Genomic DNA, 22,344 nt, shown 5'->3' on the forward strand with positions numbered 1-22,344 from the left:
AAAGATCTGGCTCAAATAATCCCAAATCTAGATTAATTATTTAGTTAATTGATGACACTTGTGGAAAAATAATACAGCAATCAGTGCTGCAGTCTAGATGAATCAAATCTAGCCTTTTTGGTCCATCTGTGACTTGAAGCAGGATTTACTTCAGACTAGTGCTTTCCTGGTTAAGCCCACAGACGGAAGTTATAAAAACACTGCTTACCAGCACCACAGCCCTTAGTTATCCAAACATTAGTGCCATTTTATTATCCAATGTGCAAGAATGCTATTCTGGGCACTGTGCCAAGTGACAAAATGTACATTGTATAACCAAAGTATAACCTAGCTATAACTGCACCGTACTAGTAAAAATCTGGATTTAGATCATGCCTCATGCAATATTTGAAATTAAACTGCTAAACACTATTCTGAAAGAAAACATTACTTATCAACATTTAGCATTTTTTCAAGAAACTGCTCGACTTAGAATACTACAATTTCCAGGTTATGGAAGGATTCCATTCCCAAGAATTGTTTACAAATCGGAAATGAACAGAATGAGCAGTAGCAGGAGAGGGAGGAGGCATGGTAAGAGCTCCTGCTAGTAGGCCTGAATGATTTTGAGTCATGCTCAGTACTCCCAGCTCTGCTTAGCTCAATCCATCCCCCAATTGTTGTGGCTTGGGCCAGGGTGGGGAGTGTGGAGGCAGTAGTAGGGAGAGAAGGCATGTAGAAATGCTCTGTTCTCATCTGAGAGGAGATGGCCGCAGCCCCACAGCAGTTTACAAATTCATCCCGCTAATCTTCCAAAATGCCAGTTATATCAAGAAAATGAAGAACTATTCTGTTCAGCATGACTCAGCTAAATCACATGCAGATTATGCCGCTAATTTTTGTTTAAATTATCTTTATACCAAAATAAACTTTATTCATATTGAAAAACATGTACAAGATTAAACTATGCAAAGCTTTTTCATTCTTATAGTCACTGACAATGTGTTCAGTAATGTTCAATTACATTGCACAAAATCAATGGCACTGTTGCCACTCATGTGGCCCCCTGGGGTAATATGCTACTGCTACTACACTAGCAGAGCTGCGTTCGCATCCAACCCTTCCCATCCCCGTCCAGTAACAGAAGAACCTTATATTGTGGGTCTTCCCCGCCTTTGTGGTAGCTACACCATACTTCCCTCAGCACGTACTCACTCCCTAGCCTGGAATGTTCCAGTCTGCAGCATTCCTCTCTGGACATCCTGATGTGCTGGCAGACCAAAGGGCATCTTTCACTGAGATGATAGATTTCCAGCAGCATTTGATGGCCATTTCTCTGTGTGTTCCTGGTAACACCCATAGATCAGAGTCCTCTTTCATAAAGCTAATCATGATGAACTGCAACACAGCCCTTACATCTTTCTCCACACCCTCTTTGCAAACCCACAGTCTGCAAAGAGGGGTGCAATGGATATTGGATGCATTAACAAATCACTCCGTGTACTGCACACAGCCCATGTATAAGGGTGCCAGTTTAACCTCACCGATTGAATGTTAGAATCACAGTTCTCACCCAGTCTCACTCTGTCTGAGCCATCATGCCCATAGTGAAGTGTCTCACTATTTGTAGGTTTAGGTACTGAGAATGATCTTTGCCCAGGTGTGGCAATGCTGGTTATATGTCTGGGATTAGGTTGGTCTCTGCTCCTGTTCCAACAACTTGATTGGGTCAACCCACAACCAGACAGCAGCAGATATTGTCCTGCTCTCAGACTCTCGGAGCTGGGAGGGGTGACAGCTCCTGGTGAAAAGTGGTGGCGACTCATTCTTGAAAATTCCACAGCAACTTTCACTATCTGTTGCGTTCTTGAAGGTGACATCAAAAAAGATGTTACTAACGAAGTCTTGGACACAGATGTTGTTCATTTTGAACTTGCAGCATTCTAGCAGGAGTTTCCCAATGAAGCGGTTCTCCTCACTGAGATCCTTCACTGCCACCCTGACTGTGTTTTGCCAATGCACGCATAGCTGCAGCCATATCGCATGAGCTTGAAGCTTAATTACAAAATGATATGATCACATTCTTGAAACATTTGCTAAAAAGAATGCGACTGAGTATTAAACCTTCCAAAGTTCTTTATTGGGTGGCTATCAAAAGGTAAATTGGGTAAAGAGCAGAACTATTCATATAAATATACAACTACTTAATCAGCTTTAATGTTATTACAATTTTTTAAGACAGTTATATGCCACTTACCATATATTTAACTGAAAAAAAACATGAATGACAATGTGTATACTTAAAACCTTCTCTGCTTCAAGTCCTTGCAAGATTTGCACAGCCAGTGAAGTACTTATGAAATGTTTGAGTAATCTCCCTGTAGTCCATCATAAGGAAAGTCATTGCCAATTTCTGTCCCAATGGCTCTTTCCAGTGTTCTTACAATTTTCCATGAACCACATGGCTATCAACTTTACCTCAGAATAACTCCAATAAAAGCGTAGCGAGCAGAATTAACCTCCATACATATCAAAGAAAAACTTCATTTGGAAGGCACTACAGAATACTCACCTCAGATTCAGCTGCTTTGATCTTACTCTACAATGTTAACTAACAGGCCTACAACTGAATTATTCTCAGTGAAGGCCAGTGTCAAACAAGGGTGTGTCATAGCCCCAATACCTTTAATCTTTCTTGCCACATTATTGCATTTTACCTCCTATAAAACTTCCTATGGGAGGAGAGCTAATCTTCAGAACGGATTTGAAGCTAGATGGAAGTACAGGCAGTCCCTTTTGGTTAACATTTAGTCAACAGTTAGTCAACATTTGACTAACTGATGCTAAATAAGAACCATATGTACCTGTTCCTACTTACCTACAAATTCAACTCATAACCCGAGGACTGCCTGTATTCAGTAATGTGCTCCTTCAACCCACTGTCCTCTGACAATTAAGGATGAAAATTGTGGAAAACACTGACCACTTCCCATATATTAAGGGCCACATCTTGACAAAGGTAATAATCAGTGATGATTTTCATCAGGTCAGCAGAGTCTTTGTTTTGGCTGATGAAGCCAGTATGGAATTTTCCTCAATCAGAAGTCCACAAAAACATAGTGTAAGTAAGTCAACCGCAAGGGACTAATCAAGAGAAAAGTAGAGGAGATGATCAATGTTCAGCTAATTTGCTCATGACAAGCTTCAACCAATAAAAATGTTAACGACCAAACAAACTGGTTTAGTGATAACGATTAGGGGATAAATGTTGGCATCGATAATTTGAATACTTCCCATGTTTAGCTCCAAAACCTCAGCTCAGGGTGCAGTTCAAAGTCTCCTTAGTTTAAAGCCTCCTCCAAATTGGCAGTGCAGTTCTACCTCAGTTCAGCACTGGAATGTCAGTCTAGATTTTTGTTTTGAAGTCTTAGCTGTGGTATGGGAAGTCTCAGTCTTCCTACATTAAAGTCTGTTAATATGACAAACAGTCAAAGCTCTTCACATGAGATTTTTCAAACAAAAGTCTGACACTAAGCTACAAAAACTGATATTAAGGCAGATGTCCAAAGAACAGTCAAAGGGTTCAATTGTCAGCTAAAAGTAAATTAATAGGTAGATGCAGAGTTCGGTCTTGCCAACCTACTTACATCACTGTTTGCTGTGCCTTAAAATCTAGAATGCAGGAAAGGCCACAATTAGATGAGTACAAACATACGAGATTACAAAGCCAGGTGGGACCACAAACGTATGAAAGTATGACAAAGTTTGAAATCAAGACAAAATTTTAAATAACCAGCCTGTAGTTGATATAGGATGCTAAGTTCAATGGTGTTGGTGCAAGATTTTTAGGATATTTCTAGCACCTCAGGTTTCAAGATTAGTTTGTGGGAAGCTAAACTGAAGCACCTTGGAAAAAACAAATCCAGAAGTAACAAATCAAAACAGTGGCAACAAACAGATTAGGCAACATTGCCAATAAAAGTTAATGCTTCAGCTTGATCAACTTCCATCAGAATTGGGTAACAAAAGAAAATAATAGAACGTGCTAAGGTAGTATGGCCAGTGTGCCTGAGATGGAAATAGGCTTTCTCGGGATATGGAGGTATACTCAGAAACAAATCTTGAAACCAAACATGTCAGCAAAGGTTCTGCTGGGTCTGATTCAACTTCAGACCATTGCCAAGTGGAATAGAGTTTGTGTTAGCAAATGACGACAATGGCTTTACTCGTTTTAGTCTTACCAGAATTTATTTGAGGAAAATTTCTCTTCACCTAATACTGCAATAACAGACAAGTGGAGACAGTGAATGGATCGAGAGGTTGTGGTGTGGTGGAACTAGGTGTAGTACATATATTTGTGGAAAATGATGCTCAGATTTTGTGATGCTTCTGCCAAGGACATACTAATTATTCCAAAACAGATGGTTTTCTTAAGAACATATGAGTTTCAAAGCCACTGAATGACTTAATTACTTTGTAATAGCCATGTTAACTTACTCCAAATTTCACAGAATCCTTTCTGTAGTTAAATGAATACCCAGTGAGATCACTGCCCACAAAGCACATGCAGCCTTCCTGCTTCTAACTGCACAGTTACACAGCACTTCTTTGTCCGTCTTCTGCTTCTACAATGTCCCACACTGTTGCAAGGTAGTACAATAACACATTCAGATGTAAAGTATACTTTCACTTCTGGAACTCATAACAGTTAATAACCATGCTAAAATAAATGCCGAGTCAGGATCAAGCTGACCTCAATTAAATCAATTTTTATGATCAGGTACACTTGGCCTTGCATCATAAAATAACATTCAAAGTGAATTTTTGAATGGAATAATTTTAGTTATAGATGTTAAAGATATAATAACTCAAGAGCTGATGTTCTAGTTGGAATCTACTAAACCAATCTGATGCATGACATTAATTAGAATTTGGCCCATTACTCATCTGATATACTAGACACTAAGATTTTAATCTATCCACTCTTTGAAAGTATGCAGGTTTCAAGTATATGAATTGATCCTTCCCTGCACAATGGAATCTCTAAACATTCCTATAATTGCAAATAACATTTGCTTAAACATTAGAAAGCATACTTCTGCTGATTCGGTCAAATAAACTTTGCCAAAGCAGTTAGTTAAGAATGAAATACCTGTCCTGGGAAGAGCAGAGAATTAACTTGATTCAGCTAGCATTGCATTAAATGATGTCCACCGATAGCCTCCAGCATATGTTTTATTTTTTTACTTTTTTTAAACTAACGAAACAACTGGATAACATCAGTTTGACTTGCAATGAACCAAAAATGGCTCACTACCCTCCCCTAAACTGAAATTGATATTGATATTTTAAATAAAGTATTTTAACATTTATCATCATTCTGCAAGGAAGTTTTTGTTGTACAAATTACATTTCTGAACTTGCACTCAACTGCAACTTAACAAAAGTCTTAAGAGAAAACTTTAGCCCATTCCTTACAATGGTACTTTTAAAATACTAATCAGGTAATGGTTCTCCATCAGACACAATACTTCTGTAACCTATGATCACGATGCTCTTATACCAGCAAATCATTAATTCTCATAAGTTGCTATTATAATTGCTATACTACTCAGTGGCACTGCTCACTCTAAGCTGCACGGTTGCGCGGGCGCGCAGTAACTGAAATGCTCTTACGTACCTAGCCTTTGTTGGTGCACAGCTAGCACTTTCTTTTATACAACATTTTATTGAAGTGCTGTGCAGTTTTCAGGCCGTGTAAAAACTTACTGCTCAGAGCAATGACTGGTCCATACCGGTGTAAAAACTGTTGTTCAGTGGCTACTTTATTAGGTATCCCATGTACCTAATAAAGTGGCCACTACGTTCATGGTGTTCAGCTACTGTAGCCCATCCACTTCAAGGCTCGATGTGTTGTGGGTTCAGCAATGTTCTTTTACATCACGTGGTTATTTGAGTTACTGTTACCTTCCTATTGGCATGAATCAGTCTGCCCATTCTCTTCTGATCTCTCTCATTAACAAAGCATTTTACTCCCAGAACTCCCCTCACTGGATGTTTTTTCTTTCTCACACCATTCTCTGCAAACTCTAGAGACTGTTTTGTGTTAAAATTTCAGGAGAACAGCAGTTTGAGATATTCAAACCACCCCATCTGGCACCAACAACCATTCTACAGTGAAAGTAACCTAGATCAAATTTCTTCCGCATTTTGATGTTTAATCTGAACAACAACTGAACCTCTTGACCATGTCTACATGCTTTTATGCATTGAGTTACGGCCACAAGATTGGCTGACCAGGTATTTGCATCAACAAGCAGGTATAACTAATAAAATGGCCACCGTGTTTATTATTGCACAACTGACTTATAACATCTAAATCCATCTGAATCAATTTAAGCTCAAATTCTACAAAATTTATTCTGGGTTCACCAGAAAACAAAAAATGAACCAGTTCTTTCCCTCATTAAGTAACATTGCCCTTAATTTCTCTCTTATACCCTTTGCACCCACCATTTCAATATATTCACGGGGTAAAAATTTAAAACATACATTCTACTACCTCTGTCTTGCTTCAAACTTTTCACATAGCCATATCTCCCTAGTTAATGTACTAAACCCTAAACCAGATTTTCCTTCAGTTTATCTTCACTTGAGAATGCTTGAGAAGTATTTAATCTTCTCATGATATTAACATCCTACTCCATTTACCTCAGTTCTATTAATTGGTCACAAGTCAGCTTATCTTCTAGATATGAGAGGAATGCTTCTCATTCCTTCAGAATATCTCCATTTCCTTTCACAACACTCAAATATTGTTTTTGAAAGTTCCATTCTTCAACTGACCATGCACAGTCCATTTCCTCTTTTGGATGCTTTGTCAATTATGCCCGTCTTTCCTGAAATTTAATCTGTAAACCTCTGATAGGGTCTCTAGCCTTTAACCACGCTGCTCTCAGTTGATGCCCTTGTCCCAGCACTTCCTTTATCTTTCTTTCCAGGTGTCTTTCTCTGATGACCTGTTAAGTTGAAATAGGCTTGAAGAAAGCACACTGCCAGCTTGGCACATGTGCTAACTTGAGTAGATTTTGCTTCTTATTACAGAAGGTCACCAAATTTACCCAAAACTTCTTTCGGACTTCACAATATATCTTTAATAACAATTTACAGTATAATAAAAGTCAAATAATTACTATGCATATGTCAGTCAAGTGTATTCAATCAGTTGTTCTCCACAGCCTTTGCCTTACTGAAGTAGCAAGTTCATCTTCGCAGAAAGAATCTGAGCCAGATTTAGCTTGATGACAGTACTATGATAACAAAAGATGATAAGACCATAAAGACACAGGTGCAGAATCAGGCCATTAGGACCATCGAATCTGCTATGTCATTTTATCATGGCTGATCCATTTCCCTCTCAACTCCATTATCCTGCCTTCTCCCCATAACCTTTCACCACCCTGACTAATCAAGAACCTATCAACATCCCCTTGAAATCACCCAATGAGCTGGCCTCCACAACCACCTGTGGCAACAACTTCCACAGATTCACCACACTCTGGCTAAAGAAATTCCTTAACTCCATTCTAAATGGACACCCCTCTCTTCTGAAGCTGTGCCCTCTGATCTTAGACTCCCTCACCATAGGAAGTATCTTCTCCACATTCACTCTATCTTGGCTTTTCAATATTTGATAGGTTTCAATAAGATCCTCCCCCCTCATTCTTCTAAATTCTGGCAAGTAAAGGCTGAAAGTTATCAACTGCTTCTCATATGATAAGCTCTTCATTCCTAGAATCATTTTTGTGAACCTCCTCTGAACCCTCTCCACTGTCAGCATATCATTTAACTAAGGGGCCCAAAACTTCTCACAATATTTCAAGCAAAACCTTAAGCGAAGCCACAGTATTACATCCTTATTTTTATATTCTAGTCCTTGAAAAATGAATGCTAACATTGCATTTGCCTTCCTCACCCGACTCAACCTGCAAATTAACCTTTAAGGAATCCTGCATGAGGACTCCCAAGTCCCTTTGTACCCTAGATTTTTGAATTTTCTCCCCATTTCAAAAATAATCTACACTTTTATTCCTTCTACCAAAGTGCCTGACCGTACACTTCATGACACTGTATTCCATTTACCACTTTTTTGCCCATTCTCTAACTCAGTCCAAGTCCTTCTGTTCCCTCAAAACCACCTGCCCCTTCATCTATCTTCATAGGACCCACAAACTTAGCCACAAATCCATCAATCTCGTCATCCAAATCATTGACATACAATGTAAAAAGAAGTGGCCCAAAAACCAATCCCTGTGGAACACTTCCACTCACCAGCAGCCATTCAGAAAAGGCTCCAATTATTCCCAGACTCTTTGCCTCCTGCTAATCAACCAATGCTCTATCCATGCCAGTATCTTTCCTATAATACTTTGAGCTCATATCTTGTTAAGCAGCCTCATGTGCAGCACCTTGTCAAATGACTTCAGAAAATCCAAATACACAACATTCACTGATTCTCCTCAAAGAATTCTAACAGATCTGCTAGGTAAAAACTTCACTTAAGGAAACTGTGCTGACTTTGGCCTATTTTATCATGTGCCTTTAAGTACCCTGAAACCACATCCTTAATATGGACTCAACACCTTCCCAACCACCAAGATCAGGCTAACTGGCCTATAATTTCCGTCCTTCTGTCTCCCTCCGTTCTTGAAGAGTGGAGTGACATTTGCAATTTTCCAGTCCTCCAGAACCATGCTAGAATTTAGTGATTCATGAAAGATCATTATTAATGCTTCCACAACCTCTTCAACCAACTCTTTCAGGCCCCTGGGGTGTAGTCCATCTGCTCCAGGTGACTTGTCTGCCTTCCGACCCTTCAGTTTCCCAAGCACCTTCTCTCTAGCAATAGCAACTGCACTCACTTCTGCCCCAATACTCTCAAACTTCTACTGCTAGTGTCTTCCACAGTGAAGACTGATGCAAAATACAGTTTCTCTGCCATTTCCTATATTTCTGAAAATACTTTTGGTACCCTTTTTGATATTGTTGGCTAAATTACCTTTATATTTCAACTCTTCATCCTTGTGATATTTTTAGCTGCCCTCTGTTGGATTTTAAAAGCTTCCCAATCTTCTAACTTCCTACTAATTTTTGCTCTATTATATGCCCTCTTTTTTGCTCTTATGCTTGCTCTAACTTCTCTTGTCAGTCAGCTGCATCATCCTGCCTTGAGAATACTTCTTTGGGATGTATTTATCCTGTATTTTCCAAATTGCTCCCAGATACTCCAGCTATTGCTGCTCTGTCATTATCCCTGCCAGTGTCGCCTTCCAATCAGCTTTGGCCAGCTCCTCTCTCATGCCTCTAATCTCCTTTATTCCACTGTACATAATACACCTGACTTTAGCTTTTCTCTCTCAAATTGCAGGATGAATTGTATCATATTATGATCATTCTCTCTTAAGGGTTATCTCAAGTTCTCTAATCAAATCTGGTTCACTGCACAACACCCAATCCAGAATAGCTGATCCCCTAGAGGGCTCAACCACAAGCTGCTCTAAGAAGTCATCTTGTAGACATTCTACAAATTCTCTATTATGGGATACCCTGATTTTCCCCATCTGCCTGCTTATTGAAATCCCCCATGACCATCATAACATTGACCTTTTGACTTGCCTTTTCTTTCTTCCATTGTAATTTGCATCCCCACACCTTGGGTACTGCCAGAGGTCTGTACATAACTCCCATCAGGGTTTACACTTGAATTTTCTTAGCTCTACCCACAAGAATTCTACATCTTCTGATCATTTTTCTAATATCTGATTTCATTCTTTAACTGAAAGAGCCATGCCACCCCCTCTGCCTACCTGTCTGTCCTTTTGATACAACATGTATCCTTGGATGCAAGATCCAACTATAAATCTTCTTTCAGCCACGACTCTGATGCCCACAGCATCATACCTGTCAATTTCTAACTGCGCTACAAGATCATCTACTTTATTCTGTATACTGTGTGCATTCAAATATAACACCTTCAAGTCCTTTATCAGTCAACCCTTTTAGATTTTGTCCCCCTTTTATACTGCAACTCATCCCAATGACAGCAATTTTCCCCATCATCTGCCTATCTTTGCTGATAGTCTCACTACACACTGCCTCTGCTTGTAAACCAACAACCCCACCCTTAGCCCTATCACTCCAGTTCCCAACCCCTACCAAATTACTTTAAAAATTCCCCAATAAATTTAGCAGACCTGCCACAAGGTTATTGATCCCCTCACGTTCAGGTGTTTAGGAACTAATTATTTTGATATCTGCAATGGAATTGTAATTACACTGTCACGTATACTAAGGGACAATGAAAAGCTTGCCCTGCATACCGTTCATTTAGATCAATTCATTAGACATTGCAATGATGTAGTAAAGGTCAACCTTCTACAATCCTGCACCATTGGGACCTGAGGAGTGCCAGATTACTGAAAATGCCGAATTACAGAAGGATCACATTAAGCAACAGCTAACCGTCTCATCATATCTTTAAAATTTCATGTAAATCAATACGTTAGATAATAATGAAACAGAAATATTAAATGAGTAGCAACTGAAATTTTAATAAAGTAATATACTGTACAGGCACAGATAAAAAAGGGTACAGGTAAATATGCAGAAAAGTTGAGCACTTCTGCTTCTAAAGTGAGACGTTTAATATACCTTCAGGCAAAGTTACATGTCTACAAGTGTGGGGTTGTCAAGATCATCAACATCTTCATCTTGAAAAATCAGTGAAGCATCAGGAACTGGTACTGAAACTGACACAACAGTTTCTTCAAAAACTATTGATGTTGGTGGCAGCACATCTGGGTGAGCAAAAGCAGAAGTTGGAGAAAGGAGGTCTTCTATACATCACATTTCACGCCACTGCCAGGCGGCTGGGGATTCAGCGCCGGGCTCTTCCCTCTTCAATCACAGTTACTGAGGGAATCCTCATTAGTTTCTTTTCCTCCGCTTAGTAATAAGCTTAAATTCAGCGGGTCGCCACATCTGATCTGAAGTCGTAGGCAGAAGAGAATGGAGCACTAGCCGGGCAATGCGTGAGTGCTGGCAGGCAGGTGAGAAGGCAAACCGACCCAGCACGTGCCAGCTTCCCTGCCGCTAGCGGCCGAGACGGGCAGGTGCCGGACAGCCATGCCTCATGCAAATGATATTATTAAATGCAGGAAAACAAGCAGGAATCACCTGTCTATGCTTACAAGAGTGTGCCAACATGTGTATAGATCTAGCACAACCAAAACAATGCTCAGCAGATTGATATGGTGGCCTGGCAAATTTGAAGTTACAGTTGCACAGAAAATTTGAAATCAGTGTCAGGTTATCAAAGGAACCAGACTACAGGTATTTGGATTAATGAAGGTTGACTGTACAAGTTAAAACAATAACAATGCAGAATGAAATTTAACAGCTACAGTGAAAGTGCAGTGCAGGTAGACATTAAGGTCCAAGGTCATAAAGAGGTAGATTGGGAGGTCAAAAGTTTATCTTACTATAATAGGGAACAATTCTGTTGTTTTATAACAGGGTAGAAGCTGTCCTTAATTCTAGTGGTGTGCTTTCAGGCTTTTGTATCTTCTCCCCAATCTGAAAGGGGAGAAGACAGAATGTGCGAGAATGTGGTGGATGAGAGGATGAATGCGGTTTTGCAGTCTTTGATTATGCTAGTTGCTTTCTTTACTGAGGCAGACAGAAATATAGAGTCCGTGGTGGTGAGGAAGCTAGTTTCCATGATCAGCTGAGCTGTGTCCATAACAGTCTGCAGTTTCTTTCAGTCTCAGGCAGAGCAGTTGCTAAACCAAGCCATTATGTATCCAAACAGGATGCTTCTTTCTATGGTTCACTGATTAATAAAAAAAACGAAGGTCAAAGAGGACATGCCAAATTTCTTTAGTCTCCTGAGGAAGTAGAATTGTTGACAGGCTTTCCTTGCTGTAGCACCCACATGGTTGAACCAGGACAGGCTATTGCAATGTTCACACATAGGAATTTGAAGCTCTTAACCTTCTCAACCCCAGCACTGTTGATTTTGACAGAAGCATGTGCACTGCCTCCCGTTTGTGTAGTCAATGACTACAATCTCTTTTGTTTCCAGACCCTGAGGAAAAAGTTGTCATCATTACATCAGTTACTAGTCCTCTACAGGTGCCCCCCCTTTACAAAGGTAGAGTGTTACTATGAAACCTTTCTTAAGCCGAAATGGCGTTAAGTGAAGAACCATTAATTTATATGGGAAAATTTTTTTGTAAAAGTGAAAATCCACTTTGTAATGCGAAAACAGGTTACTAACGTAGGTCTTTTGTAAAAGTGAAGTGGTGTAAAGCGAACAGTGGTAAAGCAGGGATTACCTGTATTTTCTTCTGGTACTCCAACTCATCATTATTTCAGATACAGCCCACTCTTGTGGTACTATCTGTAAACCTGCAGATGGAGTTAGAGCAGAATCTGGCTATGCAGACATAAGTGCAGAGGGAACAGAGTAGGTGGCTGAGGACACAATCTCATGGAGCACTGGCATTGAGAATAATTGTGGCAGAGTTGTTGCTACCTACCCTTATTGGTTGCTGTCTGTTGTTTAGTAAGCAGAGGATCCAGTTACAGAGGAAGGTGTTTTCACCCAGGTCTTAGAATTTGGTGCTGAGCTTGCTTGGAAATATGGCATTGAAAGTGCAGTTGTAGTCAATAAACAGTAGTACAATGTCGGTGTCTTTGCTGTCCAGATGCTCCAAAGATGAAAGCAGGGCAGGGACTTGACGCCTGCTGTACACCTGTTTCAGTTGTAGGTGAATTGCAATACGTTGAGGTTGCTTGGGAGACTCGAGTTAATGCATGCCATGACCAGTCTCACAAAGCAATACAAGATGGTGGATTTCAGAGTCATTAAGGCATGTTACCTTATTTTTCTTTAGGTACCCACAAAACAGTGGTCTTTTTAAAACCAGTGGAAACCACAGATTAAAGCAGGGGAAGGTTAAAAACTTTTACAAATATCCCCACCAGCTGATCTGCAAAGGATCCAAGGACACAGTCAGGGATACCATCCTGGCCAGATGCCTTCCATGGCTTCACTCTCTGGAAGACTGATCTTACATCCGTAGTGATGACTGTGAGTTTAGATGAATTGGACACTGTCAGTGTGGGAGGTGACATACCAATCTCCTTTTGTTCAATGCACAGTTAAGAGGAAATGTACTCCTTCTGACTTAAGTGTATTAGCAAGATTTTGTCAAATTTTAATGGCATGTTATCCTAAGACTGATGGCATGAAGATAAAACTGAATGATGTAGGGATGGGGTGGGTGTTTGTGGTACAAGTATACAGGTTAAAACACAGGCGTTGGCCTCAATTACAGTACCCTTGCAGTAAAAACAAAAACAGAAGCTCTCATACAGTTACATTAGAAGAGCTCTGGTTAGTCCCTGTTTGGAGGACTGTAGAGTTAAGTACTGCACATAAGTAAAGAAATTTTGCCATGTGGCAGTGCGGATTCATATTAATAATACTGGAATATGATTCATGGCTTCCACTTAGAAGCATCTTGGGGCAATCTAGCTGAGTTTAAGCATCATACTGTGACCCGATTTTATCAAGTGTTGAGCTGTAAAAATTCTCTCCACTGTGTGAAAGATAGCACCAATAAAACCATTATTATACTTGAAGGATGATGGCAATCAACAAATTTATAATCTTTATTTAGTTTATAAGAAATTTTGAAATGCAATATACATGAGTCTTGGACAGTTGAAACTTTTAAAATTAATAAAATATATTTATTGAAGGATGGCAAAAGTAAACAATTCCATCAATTCAAAACAATCATGATTACAAACAAATCATAATTCTACTTACACTTCAGAAAAAGTTTCCATCAACCATGTCTTTTACATTTCTAAAACGACAAATCAATACCTGTACAGGACACCTATTTTTGCCTTTAGAAAAGCTTTTCTTGAAAGAAAATGCTTTCCTGAAACAGATTAATCATTTACACCATCTTTGCCTCTTCTATTCCAGACTGCTTTCCATTTGATGGCTGCAATCAGACTTACAATCCTCACAAATGCCAAAAATAATCTTAAATTTCCCAGTTTTGTTAAAAATCAAAATTAATCACATTGCAGGATAGAATAAGTTCAGAGAAGACCACCTCTGATTGTTAAATTAACTTTATTTTTTTCTTCTTACAAGCTGTAAACTTAAAAAAAAAACTAAAATCCCTACTTATGAATCTATCACATCTTTCCTTGCACTTCCAGGTCCTTTGCAACGATATCAATTTTAAGAACTTTCCTGACTGCCATTACTTCAAAACATTTAAAAAAGAAATCACTCACACGTTACCTGAGCATAGTCTTTCTCAATTGCAATTCTTTTCTGACTGAAAGTCCTGTAAGAGAAGGAAAATTATTAGCAACACATCTACAATTATTAAAGCGCTCATCATATTCAACTATTTCAAATTTCAACTTCCAACTTTTGACAACAAATACTCTAGAGAGAACAGGAAGACAGAAGATCTGAAATTGAAAATTTTCAAGTTGCAGATGAACTATTAGAACCAGAGCATAACCACACCTTTAACAGAATATGATGAAAATACCCGGGCTAACCAACATACAAAAAAGAAAAGCTATAAATCTCTCACTGTGCACTATAAAAGAAACAGAACCAGGTGTAAAAAGCTGTTTTAGTGACATCTTAATAACAATAGCGGATACTTGGAGAAGGATGATATTACGTCAGAGAAAGAATAAATGAAAACTATAAGGGGAAAAAAAATCACATTTACCCACACACCATTCAAGTAATATCCATTTCAATGTATTAGAAGCAGAACCACACTGTTACTCAGCATGACTGCAGGTGGAATTAATGTAGGACTTCAAAAAGGACTTGCACTGAAATCTGGCTGTAAAAGCTCTGGAGGATGGATCTTAGTCAAGATGGTGCTAAATAGTGCTTGCATCTTTGGAAATAGTTCTACTTCCGTCTTTACTATCTCTATTTTGCCCTTTCAGGGCTCTTTTGAAGACCCTGACCTGGAGTTACACACTGACTTCAGTTCTTTGCAGTAATGGGACCCGCACTCGGGGTGTAACAACTGGCCATTATCTGACGTGCCAAGGGTTGTGCCTAAGAGTTCGGCTCACCTTTAGAGGCCGAGGATCTCGGGGCTCTGGGGACCGTTGTGTCATGGGAACTGGAACATCTTTGGCTGTGTCCCCAGAGACTTGAGATCTTTGGGCACAGAGCTCGTAAAAAGTGACACAACTGTCTTCTAAAGTAGTAGACCAGTGAGTTGTTTGTTATTTCTCCCTTCTCGCTGTGAAATGGAAATATCTCTTTCTCCCCTATTATGGAGAGAGAGAGAGAACCTGTGGTTGTTGAATACTCGGTGAACGTGTAGTCTTTAGGGTAAATACAAAACTGTGTCTTTGTTGTTGCTTTTGCTCATGCGAGAGTTCTCAGTGGTGGGTGCTGATGCTATTTTTTTGCCGGTTGGGGGAGGGGGGGATCGTTGTTTGCTGCTGCTTACTTGCGGGAGGGCCTTTGGGGTTCTAACATTTAACTGTCATTAATTCTTCGGCGCACTCCTTTGTTTTCATGGATGGTTGCTAAGTAAAAGCATTTCAGGATATATATTTTATACATTTCTCTGACATTAAATGTACCTTTGAAAATATCCTTGATAACCTAGCGATCTCCAGAATAACTGATAAGTAATAAATCATGGACAAAACAATCCCAGAACCAACTGCAGATCCTGAAGTACAGAACAGTAGAACAGACAGAAATTTTCATATCAGATTCTGAATGGCTTGGGAGGCAGATGAAAACCATATCTAACTCTGACTGAGAAAACTCACATTTCTCCAAGTCACTTTGCTTTAGGACTAAAGTAATATTCTGCCCCAAATTCTGTAGAATCCAAGATAGTTGTGAATTTGTATATTAAAATAAAAACTATTAGGAGTTGATGAAAACCTTCAGGAAATCTTCAAACATGGGTCTGCAGCCCTTATTTTGCACATCCAGAGTTAGAGGATCTGCAATAATGAGGAATTTTTTATCTTTCCTTAACAACAAAGGAGGAGGCCACTAAGCCCATTAAGTCTATACCCGGTCTCAGAGCAAGCCCATTTCCCCTTTTTATTTTCCTCACAGATGCCCATTAACACACATGAAAACAGGAAGGTCGTTTAACTCTCAACTAAAGTCCTCCTTCCGCATTCTCACAGCAATGGCCTGTTGTGACAACAGAAATTCAACCGATGTGTTTAAAAATGTAGCATGATCTTGAATCCTCAATGAGATTAGTAAGTTGATTTAAACATGCTTCTCCAAAACTTTCAATTTTCTAAATAACTTTACACCAATATTTCAATAAAACAGAAACTGTGACTTTAAAAGAATATTTTTTTATTTCAGTCACCTGCTTGAGGGGTAGAACACAACAGGAAAAAAAAATCATACTTACACACAGTTTTAAAATTCAAATCAGCAAACAAGAGGAAAGCTATGCTGTACTCAGTCAATTCACACTCTAAAGTTCCCGACCTCTTTTCAGTCATCAAGTGTTAAAAAAACAGAGATCCAACATGTTATCTGGTGAATGTCAGGGAATGAGATAAAGCAACCATCATTATCATAGTAATCCCTTCTCAAAGTTCCAAAATCTCTTTTCACAGGCATAGGAACCTGCTCATACACTCAATGGCTACTTTATTGGGTTATTGAGCACATGTTCTGCTGCTGTAGCCCATTCACTTCAAGGTTTGACACGTTTTGTATTCAAAATTTTGAGTTTACATTCACCCTCATCTTCAAGTGATCCCTTATTCTTTTTGCCATTATTTGTGAACCAGAAATATATTAAAGATACTAAATTTTGTCTTCAGTTAACATTTAAAGGCATGAACTTAACTTGGAATCACTTGTGATGTGGAATGGCAACCTTGATCAAGATGATCAGGAAAATCAGTACAGAGGATTCCGGTCAATTGGGCCATTGGTTAATTGGGCAGCACTTATTAGGGACATCTTTTAAAGAAAAATAACTGATCAAGAAAATAGTTGGGATTCCCTTCATTTATTTAGGACAATATGCTGCTTTAATGGGGCAGGGGACTGCTGCTGAACAATTTCTAACTAGAGTCGGAAACCCATTTCTGTGGTTGTTATGACACTACACTGTGCTTTGAGTGAACAGTTTTTAAATAGTGTCAGTTGCATGTGTTTGTGTTCATAAAAGCAGTGATTTTTGTCACTTAGTGGGCGAGAAATAAAGACAATTCTGAACTGCTTTGCTCACTGCAATTTCAAGCATTCAGATTTGGATGCTAAAAATGAAACAAATTTCTCCACTTCAACAAGTTAGAAACTACGACAAATTTGAATATATCAACAATGTTCTTGAATGTTACAATGAAGATCTAGAGGATGCAATCATTAATAGCATTGTATGAAAGCAGTTCATTATCTACAAAGGGTGTCTGTGCTGATTTTGTTCATTTGCAGTCAATCAAAAGAAAGTGGCAACATACATTGGATTAATCCATCCATCGATAAGTATTAAGAATCGATACAGTTTTGTAGTACTGTAGTAGTATTACTAGTGTTCAAATTTATTCTGTACTTCATTTAAATATATGATTTGTTATTCAGTTAAATGGTAGTTTGTCTTTTCTTTTATACCTTTTTCACTACTTCCATGAAAACTTCAACTAATTGGGGCAGTCACTTAACTGGGCAAAATGTATTAGTCCCAATCTGTCCCAATTAATCAGAATCCACTGTGTATAGTAAATCAGAGCTGTAAGTGCCCATGGAAGAGCAGACATTTGGAAATCAAGTTATTTAAATTTAACAAAATTAAAAAAACAAACTGAATCTAAATTTCATGAATGAAAACACAAGAATACAAAATGAAACAACTAAAATCAATATTATTTATTTGATCAACTAAAATGCTGTCCAGTTTGGTCATGTAACAGTGCATCAAATCTTAATATTCATAGACTTGGAACAAATAAATAAGGTACTTCACCTGAAAACAACAATGCAATCTTGATATAAGAGGCTGACAAAAGACAATCATTTATGAAGGTAAACTAACATTTCCAAATTGGGTGACATGAAAATTGCCATGATGCAGCCAAAATGAAATGCAATAAAAGCTATTATATTGAGCTAGCACTGTAATCAAAATCATATGAAGAATTACAGGAAGGCTTTATAGATTTATTTCTTTACTCTCTGGGATGTTAGAAAATTGAAATGACCCAGTCAAACACAAGAAAGAATAATCCAAATTCACTTCAAGTGATGGATTGATATTTGACAGGAAACGTTTAAAAAAGATTGAAATTCAGAGGGGATCTAGAGAATTTTTGAGAAAGCATACAATTTTTCGCTAAATTGTCTACAAAATTCAAAGAAACCATGAAAGTTGAGTATCTCCAATGGAATATTGATACTTCAAATAGGATTTGTTAACCATGAAAGCTAGAGAAATGTCAATAAAGGGTGACAAAATGAATCATAGTTAGAATTTTTTGGAATACTGGAGTTTCACCAGTACATCTAGTTGTGTACAAGTTGGAAGCTACGAAGTAATCAGAATAGAAGGAAGCTGGGAGCTATCAAATGGCATCAATGAAGCTAAGAACATTACTATGAGATTGTTAATGAGGATGTACAGTAGGTGATGTTTTTGAAAAAAATAACAAAACCTTTGAAATGGGAGCTTATAAACAAAAGACAGAACAAGAGGTAGCTTAATTATGAGCGAACAAGTTTGTAAGGGCAAATATCTCAGGAAGGCATGAGAAACTTCCATAAACAACCCTCATCAAGATCTTGCAAAAATACATCAGTTTCAATAGGTTAATAACCCCCAACCTCATTGCCACTTCTTTCTCAATTATTACGAAGTAGCAAAGTATCAATGAAAATTGAATACAGGATGGTGATTGGATTCCCTATCCCTCCTTCCCTTTAGTTCCATTCATCACCTTCCTTTCTTTTCAGATTCTACACTCCGTAGTCTTTTGTTGTCTCTACTTATTACTCCCTAGCTTCACTATCTTCACATTTTCTTCCTCTAACCAACTCCATCTACCTATCACTTCTCTTCACCTAGATCCATCTATCACTTGCCAATTCCTGCCTCACCTCTTCTCTCATTATATTGGCCATTTCCCTTTTACAATCTCAGTAATGATTCATGGACTTCACCAGTAATATTAACTATTTCCTTCCCTCTACTGATGCTGTCTGATCCACTGAGTCCCTTTGTCAGCTTGACTTTTCTTGTTAACTTAGAAAATTAATGTGTACAGCCAACATGGTTTCATGAAAGGGCAATCTATGTCAAACTTATTGAAGTACTTTGAGAATGGAACATGCAAGGTGGATAAAGGCATTGCACAAAGTACCATATAAAAAGTACTTATGTGTATGAATGCAAAAAAACAAGTGCAAGACCTTGTGCCATGCCATTCATGTTAATAATCTATCTGGAGGATTAACAGATAAAAGGATTGTGCTAATTAGATCATTTTCAGGTTGGCCAGCACCCAGAGTGCAAAAAGAATGAATGCCAAGCCCTCAACTATTAACAATCTGGATTAATGACTATTAATCTGTATTAATAATCTGTACATGACAAAAAAGTTGAGACTAAAACACAAAATCAGTAAAGACAAATGAGAAAGCAAGCATTAACTTGGCAGAAAAATGTAATGGAAAATGAGGTTATCTATCTTGGTAGCAAGCAAAATATTATACAGAAAGAAATTGCAAAACACTGCCATACAAAGCGTACTTTATGCCAAGTGCCCTATAAGAAAGTTATCAAACAGGCAGAGCAAATAATTAAGAAGCCAAATAGAATATAGGTTGAGTACCCCTTATTTGAAATGCTTGGGGCCAGAAGTGTTTCAGATTTCAGATTTTGGAATATATAACGAGATAGCTTGGGATTGCCATCATTTCAGACTCTGCATTTGTGCACTACTGGTAAGCAGTCTTTGTCTTATCACTTGTTCATCTCACATATGCACCTAACAGTAACAATTATTACATACCATTAATATAATGAACATATAATGTGTGCAAGATATAACTGTTGAACAAACGATGGCAGCCTTTCAGTCTCCACCTACAATGCCATGATTTGATTTGTACTTTACTTTTTTTTTAAAAAAAAGCTTTCATGTAAGGTACAAAAACAATCAGCAATGTAGACTTGTTCTGGTGTTAGATTTTCACCAGTGGCAATCTTTGCAAAATCAGTGAATTTCTCTGCTGCTTCATGATCAGCATCTTTAAATTCTTTTAAATCTTTAAATATTTAATGGCATGCCACTTCTTAAATATCTATAACCAGCCTGAATATTCACAATTACCTTCAATTTTCAGTTCATTGTGATATCTCTTTGCTTGTTTCATGATCAGCATACTAGTAATCCACATATTTTCACTGTGACGCTGATGAATCCATTCTTTAAATCACAACTGACATCGTCATTTTTCGCTTTCAGCAGTGTTTTTCTATTTTTCATTAACTTCTGTACATCACACATGCAAGGTCACTTCTCAAAGGTGCTTGTGATGCAGTGACCTACACATCACCTGGGAACCTTCCCAGCACCATGTGGAATTTTCCATTTGTGACATCATGTCAGTGCTCAAAAAATAATTCAGATTGTGAAAGTTTTCAGATTTTGGAATTTCTGATAAGGGGTGTTCAACCTATATTACCATTTATTGCAAAGGGGTTAAAGTATAAAAGAAGGAACAACTACATGCAGAGGTGATGCAGGCCGCAGCTAGATTACTGCATTTTGTATCAGATTTCATATTTAAGGAATTAACTACACTGGAAACAGAAAATTCAGTAAATTATTGGATGAAGGGCTGACATATGATGAAAGGCTGAATATGTTTGTCTCATAACTCTGTATTGTAGCAGAATGAGAGGTCCTTATTCAAGTACAGTAGGTTCTGAAGAAGTCTGAAATAGAAATATCAAGGGAACGATTCTCTTCATGAGAGAATCTAGGACTATGGACAGAGTTTCAGATAAAGAGGTTGTTCATGTAAGACTGAGGATGCTACAAAGAGTCAAGAATCTTTGGAATTATTTCCCAGGGACCTGTGAAAGCAAAGTAATTTAACATATTCCAGATGATGAAAAAAAACATTTTTGATAACAGTTTCTGGAAGGAGAGTTATGACCAAGATATTATTAGCTTGATGTTATCAAGTAAGGGACCAGATAAGGGGCCAAATGGCTTAGTTCTGTTCCCATTTTTCATGTTCGCATCCTTGTATATTGTACATGACTTAGAAGGCGAGATTCAGAATCAGAATCAGGTTTATTATCACCGACGATGTGTCATGAAATTTGTTAACTTAGCAGCAGTAGTTCAATGCAATAGTTACTACAGAAGAGGAAAAAAATAAATCAATTACAGTATACGTATATTGAATAGATTAAAATAGTGCAAAAAAACAAAATATATATTAAAAAAGTGAGAGTGTCCAAGAGCTCAATGTCCATTTAGGAATCCGATGGCAGAGGGGAAGAAGCTGTCCCTGAATCACTGAGTGTGTGCCTTCAGGCTTTTGTACCTCTTACCTGATGATAACAATGAGAAAAAGGCCTGCCCTGGGTGCTGAGGTCCTTAATAATGGACACTGCCTTTCTGAAGCACCACTCCCTAAAGGTGCCCTGGGTTCTTGGTAGGCTAGCACCAAAGATGGAGCCGAGTAAATTTACAACACTCTGCAGTTTATTTTGGTCCTGTACAGTAGCCACCCCCATACTGATGCAGCCTGTCAGAATGCTCTTCACAGTACATCTATAGAAGTTCTTGAGTGTACTAAATCTCTTCAAAATCGTAATGAAGTATCGCCGCTGACTTGCCTTCTTTATAAGTACATCGATATGTTGGGATCAGGTTAGGTCCTCAAAGATCTTGACATCCAGGAACTTGAAATTGCTCACTCTCTCTATTTCTGTGAGAATTGGTATGTGTCCCTTCGTCTTACCCTTCCTAAAGTCTACAATCAGCTCTTTCGTCTTACTGACATTGAGTGCAAGGTTGTTGCTGCAGACCATTCCACTACTGGAGTAACTTGCTCCTGTATGCCCTCTCATCTCCATCTGAGATTCCACCAATAGTCTTATCATCGGCAAATTTATATATGGTATTTGAGCTATGCCTAATACCAATATTTATGGGTATAGAGTAGAACAGAGCAGTGGGCTGAGCACATACCAGAGGTGCACCAGTGTTGATTCCAACCAT

The 22,344-nt window shown here is 38.4% G+C and overlaps 1 protein-coding gene across 3 annotated transcripts in view; it reads right to left on the reverse strand.

Annotated features, from left to right (window-relative positions):
- The window catches only part of LOC132391140 (F-BAR and double SH3 domains protein 2-like), a 245,080-nt gene that overhangs the window by 186,829 nt on the left and 35,907 nt on the right, over positions 1-22,344 (reverse strand). For all 3 annotated transcript variants that reach the window (XM_059963959.1, XM_059963958.1, XM_059963961.1), the window contains exon 3: positions 14,369-14,414. In XM_059963959.1, the coding sequence (XP_059819942.1) occupies positions 14,369-14,414 (46 nt within the window). The remainder of the gene's footprint in view (positions 1-14,368; positions 14,415-22,344) is intronic.

This window comes from Hypanus sabinus, chromosome 3 (genome assembly GCF_030144855.1).
Source record: "Hypanus sabinus isolate sHypSab1 chromosome 3, sHypSab1.hap1, whole genome shotgun sequence".
NCBI lineage: Eukaryota > Metazoa > Chordata > Chondrichthyes > Myliobatiformes > Dasyatidae > Hypanus > Hypanus sabinus.